At 40.8% G+C, this 25,984-nt stretch overlaps 1 protein-coding gene across 1 annotated transcript; it reads right to left on the bottom strand.

The window, feature by feature from the left end:
* Positions 1–21,881: 21,881 nt before the first annotated feature.
* On the bottom strand, positions 21,882–22,640 carry LOC140830218 (uncharacterized). Its single transcript, XM_073193502.1, has one exon. The coding sequence runs from the start codon at positions 22,638–22,640 to the stop codon at positions 21,882–21,884; it is 759 nt and encodes a 252-aa protein (XP_073049603.1).
* Positions 22,641–25,984: the final 3,344 nt, after the last annotated feature.

Here is a 25,984-nt window from a genome sequence, read left to right as displayed (position 1 = left end):
AAACGCGCCAAATCTGATCATTTCATTTCTTTTTTGAAAGAGAGAAATAATACAGGGGATTTGGATGGATGATAATATAAATCTATACTAGTTCTAGTAGTATATAAAGACTAAGATCTTAGCGGTTCCATTATATAATGGAAATTAATTTTTACAAAAATATTTTATATTGGTTGAAATCTTACTAGTTCGAATACGTAATATCAATTAGATTTTACGAAAATATTTTATTTATTTTTTATATAATTTATTCATAATTATAATATTTAATTCATTTTAAAATTTTAAATTTACATATTATTTTGAAAACTTATTTAATATAATTACATTCGAATAATAATTAAAAAATTATAATAAGATTTCATGAACCAACTTGGTCTATTAATGATCATTATTCATATAAGTAATAATCATATTTTACAAATGCATCGTGTGTGTTGCATCGTTATAATGAGTAGGTCTCTTGTTAGACGGTCTCAGAGATCTAAATTTGTAATAATGTCAACATCGCTCATAGTTACAATAAAAATTAATAATTTTGGCAAAAAAAAAAAAAGTAATTATTTTTCATGGGTGACCCAAATTGAAGATCTATCTCATAAAATTGACTTATGATACAATCTCAATAGAGTTTTTGTGTTAATAATATGTGTGTGGTCTATTAAAAAAACAATAATACTTGTATATATTAATAAATATGCATCTTTAGATATATATCTAAAACTGTATTTTAAGGGTAGCGTATCATTTCTCGTTATCATTATTAATAAAATTTAACCAATTTCTTTTGTTTCACATAACTTTAATCTAAAAACTTTCCTTATTAATTATATATATATATATATATATATATATATATATATATATATATATATATATATATATATATGGTGTGTTGTCGTTGACCCACCAAAATTAAATTCATATTCTCTAAATAAAATTAGTGCAATGATGAACAGGGTCGAATCCACAGGGAATGGGAGATTTATTTCTTTCGAGCAAAATGTAAATAAAAGGGGGATTTTTTGGGATATTAATTTATAAAATACTAAACTAAATTTCTCCACGAATAGAAAATAATAAATTTAAATGAAAATTGATAAACTAGAATAAAGTAAAGAATTTACTTTGAGAAAGATCTGATTCAAGGGAGTTCTACTATTTAATTATATCACTGTTCATCGGCATATAAACAATTTATTCAAATTGTTCCAAGCAATTAACCTTAGAATTATAGGGATAGCCGCTAAGATTCTTGTGTTTTCCTAAATTAATTGACCGAACCTAGCATCCCGTCAAAACTTATCAATAACCAACTAGGCACGATAGCATTCTATATTAATTAACGTTAGCTTTTAGATCGTGAAAACAGTTAATCTTGAAATCTGACAATCGAGATAGCTGCAATTAATAAATCTAATTTTGTTGATTTATTAAGATTAAATATATTATGATGGCACAACACATCTAATCTATGCTACTCGTGTACCAGTCATTCATGACAATTACGGATCACTGAATTCATGGTTAGCAGTAGAAAATCCTATATCGAATTAAATTGTCAGATTAATTGATATACAATATTCATAGAATTAAATCATAAATCGACAAATACTTTGAATAAAAAAAATATTAAATCTAAGAACGAATACCTCACAGTGATAAATTAAACAGTAAAATACAACCCTTAAACCAGACTAAAAAATTAGCCAAGCATAGCTTGGTTTACAATCTCCATGAAAATAAATAAAGAAAATAAAGGTACTAGAGCCGTGGAGAGAATCGGAGAGAAAATCCTTGAGCACTCTTTTCTTCTTCTTTCACATGTGTTGTTGGAAATTGGTTGGAGAGATCTTTTCTTGTGTAAAAAATCAGCTGCCTCCAAGTCTTGTGTTATGTGATAGTGGTCAAGAAAATAAAAAAGAGAGTGTCATGTACGTGAGGTAGGGTAGGAAAGAAAGAAAATTGAGTCCAACAAGTTTAAAATACCAATAATTACGGGCCCAAAAAAAATAAGCCCGAGTTGAATGATTCTTTCGCCTCCAATATATATACGCTACGGACAAGCATAGATATACACTACGGACAATTGGAGGCGAAAGAATCATTCAACTCGGGCTTATTTTTTTCTGGGCTCGTAATTAAAAAAAACACAACTTATTAAATAATAGTTTGATCTAATATAAATTTATTATTCCTGAATTTTTTTTTCTTGTTATCACAAAAATTATTTTTCATGTGCCTAATATAAACTTTTTTTATAATTCTTGGACTTCTCGATAAATTTAGTTATAAAAATTATTATTTCTAAGTCATTTACTAATTTTTTCTCAATATAAATTTATTTTTCCCGGGACCAATATAAAAAAAATTATTACATAGTGGTTTAATGGACCAATGTAAAAACTTATTATCTGACTCAATGAGGTTTTGTAGTTAATTAATTGAAGAAAATAGATGAATATTTATCAAATACTCGCATTGTGTATAAATTTTTGTTGGTTAAAGTAGTGAGTGCAAAATAAAGTTTATCAAAGTTAAATTTCATAAAAACTTATATCTTCAATCAATAATATCACAAGAAAATTTTGAATGAATTAGTTACGCTATCAATTGAGGAAAAAAAAACGAACAATTTGATTAGTATTTTTATTTTTAAACTCTAAGATGAGTTATTTTTTTAGTGATATTTTTTATATTTTAATTTTATTACTCAGTTATAATATATATATATATATATATATATATATATATATATATATATATATATATGTATGTATGTATGTAATATGTATGTATATATTTTGATTATTTCATGTGCTTTAATTTTAAAAAAATTGTTATGAGTGTAAAAGAATATGAATTCACGTTATGATTTAGAGACTTCTTTGCATAAAATAAATATATATGGTTATTTTTTAATATTATAACCAGCTATCACAAAATATTTAATTATTTTATTTTTAGAAATATTAAAAACAATAGGATTTCTATTAAACAAAAAACATTCTTCCTGTGTTAAAAAAATAATGTATTTATTAATAATTTTTATACTGTTAAAATAAAGAGATCATTTAATGTTTTTAGACTATCGAAACAAAAAAACATATTTACCGATGAAATATGATTTAGAGAAGCAAAGACAAATAAGATCGATAGGCAAATTCATTCAATCATTCAAAGAAGGCATTATTGCCTCAACTCAACAGAAGAATGAAGCGACTGACGAAGTCTACTATTTTAAATAGAAAGCGTCCTAAAAGTCAACTCCGACAGATGGTTTGTTTTCAACATCGTTCTCTTACTTTGATTTATAATTGAAACTCAAGTAGCTTGCCTGTTTTTTCTTCTTTCAAAATCAAAATTTCATGTAAGAATCTCCTTTCTTTGTGGTTCTTCGAATATTTTGCATCCTCAGAGTCAAACTCAACTGATTCATTAATACATATAACCGTTGATACAAGATGAAACGGACATACAATTCGAGCTATCCAATTATTTCGATCTGAAGAGTATCTACATAAGCTCGAAGTTAACCAAGTTGTCCACAATTACTCTGTGGCAGAATATATCAACTTAAAGATTGAGATGACAACATTCTCTAAAGACAACAAACATTTATCTTCTAGCATATTTCATAGAGTTGTCAACAAAGATAGAATAAATGATCTGTTGTTTGCCCTTTTTAGCTAGTGTTCAAGAAATTTGAATTCGTTGTTACTATTTTCAGAAATATGACAAGGACATGTGACACTCTCTTCTTAATTTACGGCTATCAAGTATATCTATGAGTACCATCTTTATTTATAACATTTTACTTATCTTATCTGTCATTACATGTGTTGTTTATTCATTAACTTTAGCTAATATGCTATTGGACTTAGTCTATTGAGCTTGTTCTTTTGAATGGGAAATTGGACAAGCAATGACTTATATTATACATGGTAAGTGAGAAATGTCTCACATAAGAAAATAATCATAGCATTGGTGAGTTTATATTGAGTTACACTTTGTGAAGGTGTTAGAAAGATTGGTCAAGAGGCTCTCTCGCGCACGCCGGAGCAGGGAGGTGCAAATCTCGGACCCGATTTGCAATGGAAAAGGCTTGACTTGTGTGCAAGCGTACGAGCACGACCTGGGTGCGTCGAATATCGAACCGATCAAGGAAAAATTTCCCACCAAGGTTCACCTGGCTTTTGCTATTTTTTATTTTCGAAAATTCTATTATACATGACCTTCCATCTGCCTGACTCTCCATATGGCCTGCCTGTTGATGCTCCAGCTGGACCCTTTGGTGCTCTAGCTGGACTGACCTTTGGTCTTTCGGATGGCTAGCACTGATTGTCCATATGGAACTTGAGTGCCTATATATAGAGGCAGCCTCAAATCCTTCAGAAGTACCACACACGCTCTCCTGCATTCTCATTCCTTTGACACTCGTCTTTGTTGTCTCGGCAGCTGCTCCTTCCTCTAGCTGCTGTTCCTCTGCCCTCGTCATAAAGTTCAGGTACCGTTCAGTTCGCTGTAGTGGTGCCTCGTGCTAGGTTAATGCTAGTTATTCCATTGTATCTTGGGAAACAGACATCCAAATATATCTTCAAAGCACATACCAGAGGGAACGAATCTGTTTTAAGGACAATGTATTTCATACAGGTCTCGGTTTTGTTTACTTTAAGCTTTTCTCTTCTGTTTTCTTCACTATATTGTTCGCTGGTTTTATTTATCAAAAGCTTTATGTACTATATCATTCAATATATTGTGCAACATCTGCTGCAATATCATTTATCTTATTCTCTTAGTAACTTGAGTTGTTTCCGTACTTAAAGTATTTAAGTAGCTCATTTTTACTTAGTCTGATTGGAATATTAACTGAAACTGTTAACATATTTTGAGTTTCACATTATTTGTCATATTTGTATAACAATTGATTCACCCCACCTCCTCTAAACTATTATCTTCGATCCTAACAAATGGTATCATAGTGGTTTATTCCGATATCTGAATATCGGATATACTATAGTTATTTCTTTTAAAAAAATCCCCATGTTTCCTAAAGAAGAATATGATAACTTAAAAATTCAAATGCACACACGTCTATCAGCTCAAGGCGATGACATGTGGTATGTCAACTAAAGGACCTATGAAAATCATGAAACCGAACATAGTTGTTGTTGTAACAGATGATGCTCCTCAAATGGTAGAGAACCCATAATGGAGTTGACCACCGAAGATAAAAATAAAGCAATTTTGCTCAGCATGCATATTTGTCTACGAGCCTTTGGGAAAGATCCCACTGGTATAGTGTCATATATGGTTCGATCTCTACATAGAAAAATATTTTTAATTAAATGAAATAAACATATAAACTCAAGTACTAATTAATATATTTGTGCCATGATAAAATAATTTCGTAATTAACCAATATAATAATCACCATTGCCTAATAATGCGTCGATGAAATTATTGTAATGATCGACTCCAGGTTGATTGATTTCCCCAGTTTCATTTGATCACGAACATTCTTATTAATTATACAAGTTTAATTACATAAATTTAAAAAATGCAAATTTGATTATTTATGTTTACCTCTTTACGATTTTAATAATCTATATTATCAAATTTCAGTGGCTAACGTGTCTAATGTCACGTCGACACTTCCAAAAAATAATAATGGCCAAAATTGAAAAAAAAAAATAAGAAGAAAGATGATGTGATCTCGTTGAAATGGATGAGCCGGGTAAGGAGCTCCAACGGATCAAACCAACAGTTTATAGTGTTTGAGAAATTTGAGTGAAGATAATGGCTGAGATTAACACCTGCAAACAAGAAAGTAACTCGTGAATAGGCGCCGGAGGGGTGTCTGACGTGGCCACTCCGATGCTAAAGTCAGTAGGTTGAAGATGAACACAAGCAATATTTGAGAGAAAATATGTATAATGCTTAGAGTTCAAAGATTTCAGGATCATTAAATGACATTAATACCTGCTATTTATAGTAGAAGAATGGGTAGTTACCTCGATTTTTGTGCCATCTACTAAGTCGGTTTACCAAACTAGCTTCTGATGACTTCTCGGACACTCCAAGCCCAAGTTGTTCTGACAGATTGGATTGTCTGTATCAATCACACTCGAGTATGGTTCGTTTCTCGAGGTAGTGCGGTTCTCGAGGTTGCCCAAGTGGTAATGTACCCGGGAACTCTAGACCCGAGAAGGTGAGAAGCGCCCAGATGGCTCCGTGAGGGCCCGGGCTGTTTGGCAGAGAGCTCGGGTAAAGCCAAAATGCCCGGGAGAAGAAGACTTGCCCTGGTCTTTAGGAAACCTATCATGCATATGAGTCATAATCTCAGCTATCCAAGTAACAGCCCGGGTCAATATTGACTCGGATTCTAATGGGGGTATCACCACCCATCCCTAAAATAGTCGGGCTAGAGCTTGACTCGCTGTCCCGATCAGTCATATTTGTCGTTTAGTACTCTCAGGAAGTCCAAGAAGTGTCATTATGATGCATGCATGAGTATTGGTACCGCCGAAAATTGTTCGTATTCCGAGGTAATAATGAGCCTGCCATCTCGATATCCGTACATGTCTTTACATCTGCCCAATACAACTTCCAAAGTTCATCCTAATCGTTCATGTGCTCATAGATTAACGGCTGCGATTGACTCTCTCCTCCTATATATAATAGGTCACATATTTCACCATCATACTAGCAAATTATAATCTGAGAAGTATAATGGCAGGTTCAAGTAATTCGAAGGCTCCCGATATGGCAGCAGAGTTCATGAACGCAGCTTTTGAGAAGCGGAAAGCTTAACTGGAAGATGAAGTCTTCCAAAAGATCCTCAATTTCTGGGAGGAGTTGCAAGGATTGCAGTTCCTCTACGAATGTGGAGAAGCTACCACTCCTCGGCTGGTGGCAAATCTTGAGAAATATCGGGAACGCTTGCACATTTCCGATACCGTAAATCTTTTTGAGGACGACTATGTCCTCCAGCTAATGCTTTACAAGGAGAAGAAGATACTGCAGAACATTGTCGATTCTGCTAGCTTTATGAAGGCGTTCACTGGCAGCTCTGTAAAGAGCATGATGGTCAAGTGGATGGCTTCTGTAGAGGAAAAGTACTTCAATGTAATTCGCAAAAATTCCCTCAAATGAATAAAAAGTTACTTTGGTTTATGTCTTTTTATTTCTTGATAAATGACCCGATGAAATCATTTGAAGATAAATAACCAATGACGAACCAAATGAAATGCCATGATTTAATGGTCACCGAGCTCAAAGATAAAATACTGCGAACTCCAATCTCCCGGGTTATTAAATCATGTACCAGGGCCTCAAATCTCCCAGCCTATAAAATAAGATGCCCGGGCCTCAAACCTCCCGGGCTACAAAATAAGATGCCGGGACTTCAGACCTCCCAGGCTATAAAATAAGATGCCGGGGCCTCAAACCTCCCGGGCTATAAAATAAGATGCCGGAGCCTTAAACCTCCCGGGATATGATATGGTATCATAATGATGCACGAATCAGCATTAACTTCCCGCCGAAAAACGTTTCATATTTCGAGATGGATAAGATTGATGATTCGATAACCGTGCACGTCCTTTCGTCTATTTTGCACAATTTACGAGGTGCATCCTGACCGTCCACGTGTGTCTAAATCACTGGTTTGTGATTAACTCTTCTTCTGAATAAATGGTGAAACGTTTCACCTGATTTGTGACCCTCCAACTTCTTCCATATTGAATGCCACTTGCCTATAAATAAGATGGTAGAGATGAAAGGTTATCATCAATTCAATATGTCGAGTTCAAGTGATTTTAGTGATTGTAGCAGCACGGTTTCTTCCATTGGTGCACATAGTCAAATACCAGTTGAGCTACGTCCTTACGTGGAGAATCTGAAAAGGACAGTCGAAGAGTACATCGAGGTAAAGGTTATGTCTACTTGGTACAAGATCCAAGATATTAACAACGCGCACCAAAATGGCCTGGCTCTCAATCGTGCACAAAGGGCAACAAGCAAGGAAATACAGGCGAGAGCTTGGAGTAGCTCGGGTTGCAGACCTGGCCACGGACCAAGTTCTGTTGCATGCGATGCTGTGGAAGGAATGGCATCATCTGAACAAGATATCAACCTCCGAGTCCTTCTCCAATCTTCATATTTGGAAATTAACCGAATGAATAACTGAGTGGAAAGACCATGTAGCCTCAAGAATGGCACAGATGTAATACGCCATTTGCTAATTTCTTTAAATAAATAAAAAAGTCATTTGGTTTATCTCTGTCTTCTAATCTGTTGGAAGAATTTAATTTCATCAATTGATATATATATCATGAACTGAATAACTGATAGATGACAAACCAAAATGTCACGACTTAATATTCCCCCGAACTTTTAGAATAAGAAACCGGGACCTCAAATCTCCCGGGCTACAAAATAAGATGCCGGGGCTTCAGACCTCCCAGGCTATAAAATAAGATGCCGGGGCATCAAACCTCCCGGACTATAATGAGATCTTGGGTAACCCAAGAGGTGTCATGATAACGCGTGCCCTTTTACTCAACGGTCAGGAACTTTTCGCATTTCGAGGAGTCGATAAGTCTGACATTTTAATTATTGCGTGTGTCCCTTCGTATATCCGCACAATTTCCCAGGTTCAGCTCAACCGTCGGATTTGATTCAAATCAACGGTGCGGATCAACTTTCCCCTTCTATAAATTTTGGGCGCCTCATTTTTCAGAAGACACTTTCAAATTCGAAACTCCGGCGAAGCCCTCGAAAAAAATTTTCTCGAAGCTCTTCCACGCAAACTTCCCCATTTCCGATGAATCTCCTTCGCTGCAAGAATATGTCTAATTCTACCACTTCTACATCAGAAGCAAATGCGCGGGGCTCGCCCAGCGACGAGTCTACCGCGCTGCGCTCTGACTCCCCTCCGTCTCCCCCTCGCCGCTCTATCACCCAGCCTTCTAGACAACCCTTATCTACCCAAACTAAACCAATTTTCTCAAAACCTTCTACTTCTGGCCACTCCTGAGCTCTTGCCAAGAGCAAGGGTAAGGATAAAGCCCGGGCTTCGAGCCCTTCTCCTACTGAGATCCAGGGAGCCCCTTGGTTCTCTTCCCTGAGTAGCACATTACGCTTGGGGGCCGATGAGAAACTTCGGGCCCTAGGCAATATTCCTTCCTCTTTTGCCTTTAGGATTATGGCTTCGGCCTATGTCCTTTTCAAAATGAACAATCTTCTCATCACCCCCTTATCCTTCACTATTACTTCTCTTGTCGGCTTGGGGATAATGCTTTTTCTTTGACCGCCCGGCTTAATGCACGATTTCTTGATGATATCCCTTCCTCTCAGAAGGGGTGGAAAGGAAAATTTTTCTACATCCGACTCCCGGGTCCTTTACCTTGTCTAGCCGGCTTTCTCCCTTCCCTTCCCCAACAACCTTCCCTGCCACAATCCTACAAATTCGAGGAGCCTTTCCTCATGAGTCAAACCTTGGTGGAGGGGCGGAAATACTCTTCTTCTGTTCTTATCGCAGATGAGAACCTAATTAACTACGGTTGAGTGCCCGTGTTGAGGACCCTTTGGACAGGGTGATTGACGAAGTTGATATCTCGGGCGCTCAACCCGGTAATTCTTGACATCCTAGTCTTTGTTTTTCAAGTTCATACTTATTACTCGTGCTGAAACTTCTTCTTATTCATGTGCAGATAACTCAAAAATGCAGGAGGCCTTCGCCAAGAAGTGGGCGGCTGAAAAGGCGGCCAAAGAGAAGAAATTGGCAGCCCGGAAAGCTGCCCTTGAAAAGCAAATGGCCGAGGAAGCACCAGCCCGTCGTTTTGAGTCAAACCGGGTTGAGACTCAACAGGAGGAAGTGGCCCAGGAAGCATCCCAAGAGGATCCTGAGGACCACGTCCCCCTCCTCCAGCGGAAGCGAAAAGCTACCACAAGCCCAGAGCTGATCTTGACTGAGACTAATCAAGAAGGAGAGAAAGGCACCTCCCAGGCAACTCAGCCACTCACCCCTCCCCCACAACAAACTACAGAGGAACCTCCTCAAGAAACTCTTCTGACCGATCAACCCACCTGGCCCATCATTTTCCTGGAAGGGGCTTCTTCAATAGGCATTCGGCGCTTTAAACACATGCTTACTCCTGGAGAGTAGGCCTTTTTGAAGAATTCTGGGCCCGGTGGTCGGTTTCTTGAGGGATCCAACCGCCTCCTATCTGTAATTTTTTCTCTTCATCCCCCTTCCTCTTTCTTCTCTCTCTTTCTTTTAATTTGCTTTGTACAGGCTGCCCAAATGATGATCTCGGCATTCGAGAAAGTGGCAGCGGCGGCCACTAAGAAAGGTCAACAAGCCCGGGCTGCAAAGGAAATTCAAGATCAATTGCACGGAGAGCTTGCCCGGGCCAAAAGCCTTCATGAAGAGGAAATCGCCGTCCTGAAAGCTTCCTTGGAGTCCGCCCACATGGCTCTGGAAAAGTCTCGGGAAGATCTCAACGAAGATGCCCTTCGGGAAGAAAATCTTAGAGGTGCCCTGTCTGCCTTGGATATGAGAAACAATTCTATGTCCGAGCAGATGGAGGATCAGATGTCCCGGGCAGAAAAAGCCGAGAATGATTTGGCCCAGGTGGAGTATGATAAAAAAATAAGTGGCAGGCTTCCTTCCTCCAATCTCCTGAATTTAAGAAGGCCGTGACGGACAAAGCCTATCCTCTTTTTCAAACCGGTTTTGAGAAATGCCGGGAACAATTTGAGGAATCCGGACTCCTACCCCAAGATAAGGAAAATTTTCCGGATTTTGGTCTGGCCATTGCATCCCTTTCCAAGGATGATGAGGAGGAGCAGGAGACGACTCAAGAAGATCAACCCGAGCCTGAACATGTAGATATAAGGATGATGAGGAGGAGAAGGAGACGACTCAAGAAGATCAACCCGAGCCTGAACATGTAGATATAGACTAGGACTTGTACTTTTTTATTTTTCTCTTTTTATTTGCTTCTGTCTGTAACTTTCAGGCCTTCAGGCTTTTATTATTGCAATCTTCCTTTTCTTCTAACACCCTCGTATTTCTCTGATAAATGCTCAGCGTCCTGTCTTTACAATAACCGAGATATTTGATAGGTCACCAGAAATTTATAACCGTTAAGGACTTGATTGGTAATTTCTCGTGAGTATCCGGGCTTCAAGTCCATATAAGATAACAGGATGCTTGTATCTTACCATACAAACGAGATGTCATGATTTCAAGGAGAATAATCCCATGATTCAAAGTGATCGAGATGCGGTTCCGGGAGCCAGGGTGTAGCGCCCTGGGCTTTTTAAGAGCCAAGGTGCGGAGCCTTGGGCCGGGGAGCATGTCCCGGACTTGTGAATGGTCGAGGTGGGGTTCTCCGAGCCAGGGTGTAGTGCCCTGGGCTTTTTAAGAACCAAGGTGCGGAGCCTTGGGCCGGGGAGCATGTCCCGGGACTTGTGAATGGTCGAGGTGGGGTTCCCCGAGCCAGGGTGTAGTGCCCTAGGCTTTTTAATAACCAAGGTGCGGAGCCTTGGGCCGGGGAGCATGTCCCGGGACTTGTGAATGGTCGAGGTGGGGTTCCCCGAGCCAGGGTGTAGTGCCATGGGCTTTTTAAGAACCAAGGTGCGGAGCCTTAGGCCGGAGAGCATGTCCCGGGACTTGTGAATGGTCGAGGTGGGGTTCCCCGAGGCAGGGTGTAGTGCCCTGGACTTTTTAAGAACCAAGGTGCGGAGCCTTGGTCCGGGGAGCATGTCCCGGGAGTTAATAATAGGAGTATTCAGAACACGTTCTGAGAAAATATATCTTTCATTTATTTTTTCCATGAAATAATTACATCCGTCATGCATAGTACTGTGTTACGCCTTAAACGCATACAAATCTCGAGGATGAGATTAATGTTTTTAATGCTGTAACATATCCCAAAGTTTTTGTTTTGATGATACCAAAACTTGGCTTAAAAATGTACTAATGTTTTATATTGAGGCATGCAGGAAATTAAGAACAAAGTGACGTTCGGAAGATCCGAAATGTTGTTCGGACGTTCCGAAATATTGCAAATCAGAAGCAAAATAGAAGCTGTTCGGAAGCTGCGATGAGCCAGTTCGGACGGTCCGAAGACGTGATCGGACGTTCCGAACACAAGCAATCAAATCACTTCAATGCGGAGACAAATTGATATGACTGATTGATCGAGTAAGATTTCGGACGCTACGAAGGACATTTCGGACGCTACGAAGTGCTGAAGATTTCAAACCTCTGGAAACGCGGGAAAGTTCGGACGGTACGAACTTGAGTTCGGACCTTCCGAAGCTGTTCACACACTGTCTGAAAGAACTGTTCGGAAGATACGAAGTTTGATCGGTCCCTCCGAAGCACATGTTCGGACCCTACGAAGTCAAGAACGGACGATCCGAAGTCATCCCAGAATTACGCAAATTGATTTCAATCACATCGGACGTTCCGAAGCATAAACAGAAGATCCGAACCTTGGCGTCCAAGACTAGTATAAATAGGCCTTTGAGGATGCATTTTCAAACATCCCACTCCACTCTCTTGTCTCTTACAAAGCTTTCTACTATCTCTTGTGTGCGTTGATTAAAAGAGTTGTAATATCAAAAGAGTTGTAGAAAAAGAGTGAAAGTAATACTCTCGAGTGGGTTGTAAAGTTCGTGGCTATCCTTGGAGCCCTCAAGGCCAAGTAGACGCATCGAGGCGTGGTTGTAAAAGCTAGCTTGGAGCTCCTAAAGCCAAGTCGATATAGTGATACCTCGATCCTCATCGAGAAGGGGAGACGTAGACGATTCTTCGTCGAACTTCCATAAACATCTCTATCCCTCTTTACTTTACGCATTTACTTTACTACGCATTTATTTTACGCACTTACTTTACGCATTCATTTTATTTGTGATTGTCCCTCAAGTCTTCCGCTTGCAATTTTTGCAAACTCGTTTTAAAAACGCTAAAGGGCCTAAAAGAACCTATTCACCCCCCCTTTAGGTTCTTCAAGTGGTATCAGAGCAAGGTTTTTCAAAATCTTTTAAAATGGCCAATCTAGCAAGCGAGTATGCCCAAGGACAATCCACAAATCGTCCCCCTCTTTTCAATGGTACTAATTACGGATATTGGAAAAATAGAATATCTCTATACATCCAATCCGTCGATTACGACCTTTGGAAAATAACGGTGAAAGGTCCCTATATCCCCATGAAAACGGTGGATAATAAGGAAATTCCTAAGGGAATGGATGACTTCACCAAGGACGATATGAAACTTATCTCTCAAAATGCTAAAGCTATGAATATTCTTCATTGTTCTCTAGATATGAATGAATACAACCGAATCTCGGCTTGTACCTCCGCCAAAGAGATTTGGGACAAATTGGAGATTTGCCACGAGGGAACCAATCAAGTCAAAGAAACGAAGATAGACCTTCTCCAACTCAAGTACGAGACCTTTGAGATGGAACCCAAGGAGGATATCGACACCATGTTCCGGCGGCTCACCCAAATCATCAATGAGCTTGCCCAACTTGGTGAGAACTACCCAACTAAACAAGTGTGGAGGAGAGCCCTTCGAGCATTACCGGCGGAATGGGATGCAAAGCGCACGGCTATCATTGAATCCAACAAGGGAGATGCGGCATCCTACGACCTTGATCAACTTCATGGGACCCTAAAGACCCATGAACTTGAAGTATCTACCCGGAAGGAGACAAAGAAAGATGACGATAAAGTAAAGGCGAAAGGGATCGCCTTGACCAGTCAACTTGAAGATAGCGACGATGAAGAAATGGCACTCCTCACTAGAAAGTTCAAAAGATTCATGCGGAGTTCCAACTTCAACAAGAAAGACAAAAAGTTTGAGAAGGAAGTGACCTGCTACAACTGTCAACAAAAGGGTCACTATGCAAACGAGTGTCCCTCCAAGAAGAAGGCCGGCAAAGACAAGAAAAAGGCCCTTCTAGCCACGTGGAGCGACAGCGACAACGAAGAGGAGTCTACCCTATGCTTCATGGCGAAGGAAGATCATCTGACCGACTCGGATGACGACGAGGTACCCTCTTACGATGAATTACTCTCCGCTTACACTAGTATGTACAATAAGGCTAAGTCACTTAGAAATGAGAATAAGCAACTTAAAACTGAACTAGAAGCTAGGATGCATGACAACACTAAGCTCAAGACAAACCTAAGAGACTTAGAGAAAGCCTTCAACAAGTTCAATGTGAGTAGCGGTAAACTAGAAAACCTCTTGAGCATGCAAAGGTGTAACTTCGACAAAGGAGGTCTAGGATATGAAAAGAAATCAGTCAACTTCGCTAGTCTTATCGCAAAGGCAAAACCAAGAACACCACCAACATGTACTTACTGTTGTAAGATAGGCCACATAAGACCTAAATGCAAGAAACTTAGACACCAACACAACAAGAATAGTTATTGGAAATGGATCCCCAAATCCCCAACTACTACTAACCCCAAAGGACCCAAAGAAACGGGTACCAACTATCAAACTGTATCTCAACCTTGTAGGGACAAAGGGGAGACAAGTCATCGAGCACTTGGTATCTTGACAGTGGATGCTCTCGACACATGACGGGAGAAAAGAAGCTGCTACAATCCATTCGACCAAAAGAAAAGGGATCGGTGACCTTCGGAGACAACAGCAAAGGGATCATAGAAGGCATCGGCTCAATAGGTATATCTAACTATACTATTATTGATGATGTACTTCTTGTGAAAGGGCTTAAACATAACCTCCTAAGCATTAGTCAATTGTGCGATAGGGGTTATGAAGTCAAATTCACACCACACGATTGCACTGTATCACTCACAACTGACAAAACCATTAGTTTCAAAGGTTATAGAAGTGAAAATGTTTACAAGGTCGATTTAAAGATTTCATATTTTTCAAAAATAAAAAGCCTTGTAACATTAAATGTTGATAACAACATTCTTTGGCATAGACGACTTGGTCATGTTGGGATGAGCACCATAGAAAAACTTTTAAAACTTGACCTAGTTTCCGGAATGCCAAAGCTGAATTTAAAATTAGATTCTTTTTGTGATGCTTGTCAACTTGGTAAACACACAAAGGAATCTTTCAAAAATAAAAATTTTGTATCCACTTCTATGCCCCTTGAATTACTTCACCTAGATTTATGTGGTCCCTCGAGGACAACCAGTCTAGGAGGAAAATCTTATGCTTTTGTCATTGTAGATGATTTTTCACGTTTTACTTGGACATTGTTTTTAGCCCACAAAAATGATGCCTTTGATCATTTCAAAATTTTTGTCAAAAAGGTTGAAAATGAGAAAAATCTTTTGATCAAACAAATCCGTAGTGACCACGGAACGGAATTTCAAAATGAAAATTTTTCAATTTTTTGTCAAAGCAAAGGCATTGGTCACAACTTTTCTTGTCCTAGAACTCCTCAACAAAACGGTGTCGTTGAGAGGAAGAATAGGACCCTAGTAGAGATTGCAAGGACCATGCTATGTGAGCATTCTCTACCAAAATATTTTTGGGCTGAAGCAATGAGTTCTGCTTGTTACATCATCAATCGCGTATCAATAAGGCCAATTCTCAATAAAACTCCATACGAACTATGGAGAGGGAGAAAGCCTAACATTTCTTACTTCCGCGCTTTTGGATCAAAATGCTTCATCCACAACAATGGTAAGGACAACCTGGGTAAGTTCGATGCTAAATCGGACAAAGGTATCTTTCTTGGTTACTCTACTTCTAGCAAAGCATATAGAGTCTTTAATAAACGTACTTTACTAGTTGAAGAATCTATTCATGTCATATTTGATGAAACTAACCCTTGCTTGCCTAGAACTGTTGTTTCTGATGATGATGATATAGATATCCTTGGCGAAAAGTTGGAGTCCACAAGCCTAGATGATGTTCCTAAAGATCAAGAGGACGCACCTCTTCCAAAGGAGTGGACTACACACAAGGATCATCCCATGGACCTCATCATTGGAAGCCCATCGAAGGGAGTATCTACTCGCTCTTCTAATATGTGCAATTATCTTGCTTTTCTTTCTCACATAGAGCCTAAGAACATAGAAGAAGCTTTACTTGATGATTCTTGGATTATTGCTATGCAAGATGAACTAAATGAATTTAGAAGGAATAAAGTTTGGAATCTTGTACCTAGACCCACTGATAGACCTGTCATAGGAACTAAATGGGTATTTAGGAACAAGTTAGATGAGCATGGTACAATCACTAGAAATAAAGCTAGGCTAGTAGCTAAAGGATATAGTCAAGAAGAGGGAATTGATTATGATGAGACTTATGCCCCTGTTGCTAGACTAGAATCCATTCGCATGCTACTTGCTTTTGCTTGCTCTAGAGACTTTAAATTGTTTCAAATGGATGTTAAAAGTGCTTTTCTTAATGGTGATTTGAAAGAAGAAGTGTATGTTGAGCAACCTATTGGTTTTGAAGATGTGCACTTATCTGATTATGTGTATAAACTTGATAAGGCTTTGTATGGTTTGAAACAAGCTCCTAGAGCTTGGTATGAGAAATTATCTACCTTTTTGCTGTCTAATGGTTTTTGTAGAGGTAAAGTTGATATTACCTTATTTACCTTGACTAAAAATAATGATTTGCTGATAGTACAAATATATGTAGATGATATTATTTTTGGTGCTACTAATGAACACTTGTGTAGAGATTTTTCTAAGCTTATGCAGGATCACTTTGAGATGAGCATGATGGGCGAGCTCAACTACTTCCTTGGTCTCCAAATCAAGCAATGCAAGGATGGTTTCTTTGTCAACCAAGGAAAGTACATCAAGGAGATGCTAAAAAAGTTTGGGATGGAGTCTTCCAAAGCCTCATCCACACCTATGAGCACGACAGTCAGACTCGACAAAGATGAGGGAGGTAAACCTGTTGACCAAAAGTTATTTCGTAGCATGATTGGCTCCCTACTCTATGCGACTGCTAGTAGACCTGACATTATGTTTAGTGTTTGCTTGTGTGCACGATTTCAATCATGTCCAAAGGAATCACACTTATTCGCCTTAAAACGCATTTTCAAATATCTTTCAAATACTCCAAATCTCGGATTATGGTATTCTAAGAACTCATTTTTCGATTTAAAAGCTTACTGTGATGCCGACTTTGGAGGATATAAGGTGGATAGAAAGAGCACTAGTGGAACTTGTTTCTTTTTGGGAAATTGCTTGGTGTCATGGTTTTCTAAAAAGCAAAACTGTGTTGCACTTTCAACGACCGAGGCCGAGTATATGGCTGCCGGTAGTTGTTGTGCACAAATTCTTTGGATGAAGTATCAATTACTCGACTATGGTGTTACTTTTTCAAAAATTCCAATCTTTTGTGATAATACAAGCACCATATGTCTAACAAAGAATCCAGTTCAACATTCTCGTACTAAACATATTGACATTCGACATCATTTCATTCGTGATCACATTGAGCAAAATGATGTTGAACTTCACTATGTTGACACCAAGAATCAAATTGCTGATATTTTTACAAAACCACTAGATGAATCTACTTTTATTCGTTTGCGTGGTGAACTTGGCATGATTGAGTTGTAAACACTAGTCGAATACTCTCGTACATATTTGTTAAATTGAGGGGGAGTATTATTAATGTGAGCATTATAATGTCGGATAATACAAATTAATTGTATTTATCCATAATTATGGCTCAACATTCATTTATGTGCTAAATATTTTAAATTTTAGGTGTTCCTCATCTTGGCCACTTCGGAATCACCGTTCCTTTTCGGATGCTTCGTTTCACTTCGGATCCACCGAACGTGTTCGGATCGTCCGAACCTGACCATAGGTTCCAGAACCTCCGATTCCCTCTTCGGACCATCCGAACACACATCGGAGCGTCCGAACCTCCTTCCAATGTCATTAAATGTTCGCGCCTTCCCATGCCTGATTGTCAGACATCGGACCCTCCGTTTACGCTTCGTAGCCTCCGTTCTATGATCGGATCGTCCGATTGAGAATCGGATCGTCCGAACTTACTGCCAGATAACCGTTCCGTTCAAATTCCGGACCTTCCGAACTCATGTTCGGACCGTCCGAACATGGCCTATAAATAGGCGTTCGGATCCTCTGATTTATTTGCTCATTCACTCCTTCTTTCTTTCCCCACACAAAACACTCACTACTCACTATGCCTCCGCGCCGTAACGTAGTTGGCCGAAATGTTCGCCCTCGTCACGGTGCTTTTCACCATGATCTTACCCAACCACCCAACCCTCGTCCTACCCCACCTGAATTCGAAACCCGTAACATTCTGCCTGGTCGTACCCTTCACACCGATTACCTTCGTGCAAATTTCTTTACGTTGATTACTCTTATTGAGTCTCAACGTTGGGGAAACTTCTTTCTACCTTCCGTACCCGATCTCATCTACCCCTCTCTCATACATCAGTTCTATGCGAACTTTTCCTTAGTTCTTGGTGGTGATGACACTCGTGTTGTTACCATTGTTCAGGGTCGGTTCATTTCTTTTTCTACCGCCGACCTCTCTACTTGGTTCGATCTTCCTCGAGACGGACCGAGTGAGTTCTTCTCTCAGTCTTGGACTGAGAATGACCCCACTTTTGATCGAGTCACTGCCTTGACCACCATCTTCGGTCGTCCGCCTACTCCTGCCGATGATCGTCCTCATGCGAAGGACCTTACTCCTCAGCTTCAGCTTGTTCTGAAGCTTATCACTTCTTCCATTGTTCCTCGCAGTGGAGACCTCTCCACTTGCAAGTATCTCGATCTGTACATTCTCTATTACTTAGTCTCTCAGCGTCCTTTTAACCTTCCCCGTTTTCTTATGTATGCCATGGAGTACGCGGCTTCTTCTACTCGCGTCTCTTTTCCATTTGGCCGGTTCATTAACCGGATTCTAGCCCATCTGGGCATTGACTTTACAGATGAAGAATCCTTATCTATTTCTCCTCGCGAGACTATCGACCATGATACTGTTGTTAAGATGGGACTCTCTTGGAATCCCGTCTTATCCTCTTGGGTCATCGACAAGGATCGCATCTTTGCGTCCTATCGTCCGACCGAACACTTTCATGTTCCCTTCGGTCTCCTTCCTCCTCACGTTCAGACGAGAGGATTTCCCGCTGGTCCCCCTACTACGGGTACCACTCCTACCCCTTCGTTTGATATTCCCTCTACATCCCATCAGCGTGTTCCCGACCCTATTAGCACTCCTTTGATGACCATGGATGACCTTCCTCATGGCTTCACTCCGCCTGCTCCCTCTGGACCCTACGATCGGATTTTCGAGTATCTCGAGCGATTGGAGACTCGTTTCGACACTCGTTTTTCTCTTTTAGAGTCTACCTTAGAGCGCCATCATACCGAGACTTCTTCGCGTCTGGATTCCATCGAGGCTGAGATGAGGAGACATAGAGAGTCGCGGGATGCGGATTCTTAGATTATGTTTTTATTTTTTGTTTATTTTATCTTTATGCATCATTGTATAAAAGACTTGCATTTATTAGTGGATATTTTACCTGTTTATTTGTCTCTCTTTATGCTTATGTCTTTTTGCTTATCACAAAAAGGGGGAGAATTTATTTGGTTAAAATTGCTATTAAATGGTTATTAAATAAATTCGCCTTAATTCAACCTCTTAGACTTGTTATTTGATTAAGGGGGAGTTATTTAATAATAATTTAAATTATGTTGATTATTGTTATCTCAATTTTTAACCAAGTTTTGTGATCATCAAAAAGGGGGAGATTGTTACGCCTTAAACGCATACAAATCTCGAGGATGAGATTAATGTTTTTAATGCTGTAACATATCCCAAAGTTTTTGTTTTGATGATACCAAAACTTGGCTTAAAAATGTACTAATGTTTTATATTGAGGCATGCAGGAAATTAAGAACAAAGTGACGTTCGGAAGATCCGAAATGTTGTTCGGACGTTCCGAAATATTGCAAATCAGAAGCAAAATAGAAGCTGTTCGGAAGCTGCGATGAGCCAGTTCGGACGGTCCGAAGACGTGATCGGACGTTCCGAACACAAGCAATCAAATCACTTCAATGCGGAGACAAATTGATATGACTGATTGATCGAGTAAGATTTCGGACGCTACGAAGGACATTTCGGACGCTACGAAGTGCTGAAGATTTCAAACCTCTGGAAACGCGGGAAAGTTCGGACGGTACGAACTTGAGTTCGGACCTTCCGAAGCTGTTCACACACTGTCTGAAAGAACTGTTCGGAAGATACGAAGTTTGATCGGTCCCTCCGAAGCACATGTTCGGACCCTACGAAGTCAAGAACGGACGATCCGAAGTCATCCCAGAATTACGCAAATTGATTTCAATCACATCGGACGTTCCGAAGCATAAACAGAAGATCCGAACCTTGGCGTCCAAGACTAGTATAAATAGGCCTTTGAGGATGCATTTTCAAACATCCCACTCCACTCTCTTGTCTCTTACAAAGCTTTCTACTATCTCTTGTGTGCGTTGATTAAAAGAGTTGTAATATCAAAAGAGTTGTAGAAAAAGAGTGAAAGTAATACTCTCGAGTGGGTTGTAAAGTTCGTGGCTATCCTTGGAGCCCTCAAGGCCAAGTAGACGCATCGAGGCGTGGTTGTAAAAGCTAGCTTGGAGCTCCTAAAGCCAAGTCGATATAGTGATACCTCGATCCTCATCGAGAAGGGGAGACGTAGACGATTCTTCGTCGAACTTCCATAAACATCTCTATCCCTCTTTACTTTACGCATTTACTTTACTACGCATTTATTTTACGCACTTACTTTACGCATTCATTTTATTTGTGATTGTCCCTCAAGTCTTCCGCTTGCAATTTTTGCAAACTCGTTTTAAAAACGCTAAAGGGCCTAAAAGAACCTATTCACCCCCCCTTTAGGTTCTTCATACTGCTTTAAATTAAATACATTCCAGGGTCTTTTAAGAGAGTGTCCTTGCGCATCTTCCAGATAAAAAGATCCCGAGCTGACTCTCCGAGTGATTTTGTAAGGTCCTTCCCACCGAGCTTCCAGCTTCCCAACTTCCCCCGCAGGGTTGACTTTCTTCATGACTAGATCCTCTACCTGGAAGTCTCGGATGCGGACCTTTTTGTTATATGATTTCATAACTCGGCTCTTGTATGCCTCCATTCGAATGAATGGTCGGTCTCTTTTTTCTTCTATTAAATCCAATTCCATGGCCCTGCTTTGGTCATTATTATCCGGGTAAGATTCTACCCGAGAAGAAGTCTGCCCCATTTCTACTGGAATGACTGCTTCAGAACCATACACCAAGTTGAAAGGAGTTTCTTGAGTAGGTGCCCGAGGATTAGTTTTGTAAGCCCAGAGAACACTGGGTAATTCCTCCACCCTGTCCCTTCCTTTGCCCTGAAGCCGGGTTTTCAATGCTTGTACAATGATTCTGTTGACTACCTCCGTTTGGCCATTTGCTTCAGGATAGGCAACATAGGTGAAAGACTGAGTGATCTTCATCTCCCGGCACCATGATGTAATTTCTTTGCCCTGAAATTGCCTCCCATTATCTGAGATTAGTTTCATGGGCACTCCAAATCGGCATACGATGCTTTTCCAATAAAACTTCAATACTTCATGCTCGGTTATTCTTGCCAAGGGCTCAGCTTCTACCCATTTGGAGAAGTAGTCAACGGCAACTAACAAGAATTTTTTCTGAGCTCGGGCAATGGGGAAAGGGCCCACAATATCCATGCTCCATTAATCAAAAGGGCAAGATGCCCAAATAGGCTTCATGAGGGTAGCAGGGCTGTGTTTGAAATTCGAATGATGTCGACAGCCTTCACAAGCTTGAACCATCCTAGCAGCATCTTGACTTAAAGTTGGCTACCAGAAACCGGCAAGCATTGTTTTTCGAGCCAAAGATATTCCCCCGAGGTTCTCGGCATAACAACCTTCATGAATTTCTCGGAGGACATAATCCACTTCTCTCTCAGATAAGCATTTCAAAAGAGGTCCCTGGAATGATCTCCTGTACAAAATCTTATTTAAGAGAACAAACCTGGGAGCTTGTCTCTTAGTTCTCTGAGCTCGAGCTCTATCTTCGGGCAACTCATTATTTATTATGAATTTGATCAGATGTGTCATCCAGGAGTCCTCTGGTTCTGGTAATATTTCTTCCTCAGTAGAAAGGATCAACCAGGAAACACGCAAGACCTCCCGAGTATTAACTTCTGAAAAAGAAGCAGTCATTTTTGTCAGAGTATCTGCCTCACTATTTTCTTCCCGGGGTATTTGTTCAATACCCCAATCCGTAAAAACCTCTGCTCGAGCTTTGATGAGCTGTAAATATTTTAGCATCCTGTCATCCTTAGCCTCATACACGCCCTTTATTTGTTGAGTAATGAGTTGTGAATCAGAATATAGAATAATCCGGGAAGCCCCGACTTCCCGGGAGGCTTGGATACCAGCCAGGACAGCCTCATACTCAGCCTCATTGTTGGTTACCCGGGGGTCAATTCTAAGTGCCAGTTTAATCTTTTCTCCCCATGGATATATTATCACAACCCCTACTCCGCATCCAGCAAGGCTAGAAGCCTCATCCACGAATACTCTCCATACTTCCTCTTCATTGGGCTGGACCATCTCGGATAAAAAATCTGACAGAGCTTGTGCTTTGATGGCCACCCGAGGTTTGTATTCAATGTCATACTCCCCCAACTCTACTGTCACTTGACCATGCGCCCGGTCATGATCCTGCCAAGAGGACTATTGGTAAGAACGATTGTTTGATGTGACAGGAAGTAAGGTCTTAGCTTCCGGGCAGTCATGACCAAGGCGAGAGCAATCTTCTCAACTTCACTGTACCGGAGCTCGGGTCCTCTTAGAGCATGACTGACATAATAAACAGGCTTTTGATCGGAGCCTTCTTCTTTTATCAAAATCGAGCTGACAGCATACTCTGTAGTAGACAAGTAGACATATAATTTCTCCTCGGGCTCCGGTTTCACCAATACAGGGAGTTCTGCAAGGTGAATCTTCAAGTCTTGGAAGGCCTGTTCACATTTATCATCTCATCCAAATTGCTGGGCCTTCCTCAAGACTTGAAAGAAAGGATAACTTCGATGCGCTGACCGGGAAATAAATCGAGACAGGGAAGCAATCCTCCCGGTCAGCTTCTTCACTTCTTTGATAGACCAGGGAGATGGCATGCATAGCACAGACTTGACTTTTTCCTGATTCACCTCGATCCCCCGATCTGTCACTATGAATCCCAAGAATTTGCCACTCTTTATGCCAAAAATACACTTGGCAGGATTGAGCTTGATCCCGTACTGCATGAGAGTGGCAAAAGTTTCTTCCAGATCACCAATAAAGCTTGCCACCTCCCGGGTTTTGCCCAGAATATCATCCACATAGACTTCCACATTCCGCCCCAATTGCTTCTCGAAGACTTTGTTCATCAGACGCTAGTAAGTTGCCCCTGCATTCTTCAACCCGAAAGGCATTACAATATAACAAAATGTACCTACCGAGGTGATGAAGCTGGCTTTATCTTGATCACTCTTGGCCAAGGGGATTTGATGATACCCCTGGTACGCATCCATGAAGCTTAGCAACTCGAAGCCCGATGTGGAATCCACCAATTGATCAATGCGGGGCAGAGGATAATGATCCTTGGGACAGGCTTTATTAAGATCGCGGAAGTCTACACACATGCGCCACTTTCCGGTAGACTTGGGCACTAAGACCACATTCGAGAGCCATGAAGGGAATTGAATCTCTCGAATGTGGCCAGCCTTCAGGAGCTCCTTTACTTGTTCATCAATAACTTTGTCCTTCTCAGGACCAAAGTGCTTTTTTTTTGTTTCACCGGGTGAGATCTCGGGAGAATGTTTAATTGATGCTCCGCTATCAGGGGAGAAATCCCTGTCAATTCCTGCTGGGACCAAGCAAACATATGGATATTAGCTTTTAAAAAGTTGATTAAACTAACCCGGGTGGATGCACTGAGATCCCGAGCCACCCGGATTTGTTGGCCTGGTCCGACTTCTACTACTTCCTGCTCCTCCTCTGCTACAAAGTGCACCTCTCCTCTCTCCATTACTCCTCCTATGCTACAAAGTGCACCTCTCCTCTCTCCATTACTCCTCCTTCTACTCCATCCATCCTTGACTTCTTCCCTTCCCTCCTCGTTCTGCTCTGATCAGCCCGGATTGCCTCCACATAGCATTTCCGAGAAGATGGCTGATCTCCCCGGACTTCTCCTACCCGGGATCCTACTGGAAATTTTATCTTCTGGTGGTAGGTAGATGCTACGGCTCTCAACTCGTTCATAGCCGGTCTCCCTAGAATGATATTATACGATGATGGGGAGTCCACCACGGTAAATGTAGTCATCACCGTCCTTTTAAGATCCTGAGAACCCAAGGTTAACGGCAGAACAATCTCCCCTTCTGGGTAAACCACATGGCCAGCGAAACCAAAGAGGGCAGTTTCCACAGTCTCCAAGTGATATCCCTGCAAATCCATCTGCATAAAGGTATCCTTAAAAATTACATTTACAGAACTGCCCGAGTCCACGAAGACTCGTAGAATATCATAATTTTCCACCCGCTTGAATCACCAGGGCATCGTTGTGGGGCAGATTCACCCCTCTCAAATCTTCCGGGCCAAAACTGATGACCTCCTCATTCCTTCTTGCTCCCTTTACCTCCATACACTCCCTCCTACTCTTCGACTTCCTTGCTCGGTTGGAGTCTCCATCAGTGGAGCCTCCTAATAACATTTTAATCATTCCGGTGGTAGGAGGCGAATTCTTTTTTCTCTCGGGCTCAGGCTCCCTTCATCTATTGGGTTCAATCCTCGGGATATTCCTCACACTTCCTCCTTGGGCGCCGGATCCTGGTTGCCGAGATGTCCAAGCTGGTACTCTCGGCCTCTGGCTATTTTTGCTGGGTCCCGGGATGGAAGGTGAGACATAATTCCCCTTCAGTGCTTTGCAGTTTTCAGTATTATGGTGGCACACTTTGTGAAAAGAGCAAAACCCTGCTCTTCTCTGGTCGGGATAATTGATGATCTGAGGCCAAATCTCTGCTGCACTCCTGCACTTCCCTTTCCCAGGCAATTTTCAGAGGCACATGATGAGAAAAGTGCCCTATATTGCCTCTCTTCTGTCCCCTCTCCTCGGGCTTAGACACCCGGTCTCCTCTTTCCTTCCTCACAACTTCCCTCTTCTGTTTCTGGGCCTCCTCCATATTGATGTACTTTTATGCTCGTGACAACAGGTCCTCAAAATCCCCAGGCACCTTCTTGGTTAGTGACTTAAAGAATTCACCCTCTCTCAAACCCTGGGTGAATGCATTAGTCTTTGTTTCAGCGGCACAGGTAGGGACATCTAAGGCCACGCTGTTGAACCTTCTGATATAGGCCCTTAAACTCTCTTCTGGGCTCTGTCTAACTTCAAAAAGACTAAAATCAGTCTTTTTGTACTTCTTACCGCTGCTGAAATGGTGTAAAAACACCTTCTGGAAGCCTTCGAAAGAGCTGATACTTTGGGAAGTCAAGCCCTCGAACCACCTCAGAACTGAATCCACCAATGTTGTAAGGAATACCTTTACTTTATTCGATCAGTGTAACAATGCAACATGGCCATATTTTCAAACCTGGCCAGGTGCTCCTCCGGGTCGGCATTACCATCATAGTCTTTCACCTTCGCAGATTTGAAATTTCCGGGAAGAGGCTCCCGGACAATGATATCAGTAAACGAGCATCCTTTCGGGACCACCCGGGCAACGCTCCGACTTTCCAACTGTCCTTCCAGGACCTTCATCTTCTTCCTCAACTCCCGCAACTCTTCTGCCGTAGTCGGAGATTTTGACCCAGCAATGTACTCCTCATTCTCTCCTCCTGCCTCCTCCTGCCTCCCCAACTCCCGTTCTTGCTCCTGCTCCTACTCCTGCTCATGTCCCTGTTTATCCCCGGGTGGT

Source organism: Primulina eburnea, chromosome 4 (genome assembly GCF_022965805.1).
Source record: "Primulina eburnea isolate SZY01 chromosome 4, ASM2296580v1, whole genome shotgun sequence".
NCBI lineage: Eukaryota > Viridiplantae > Streptophyta > Magnoliopsida > Lamiales > Gesneriaceae > Primulina > Primulina eburnea.
Note: the sequence above shows the minus strand (reverse complement) of the source record. Positions and strands in the feature narration are given on the sequence as shown.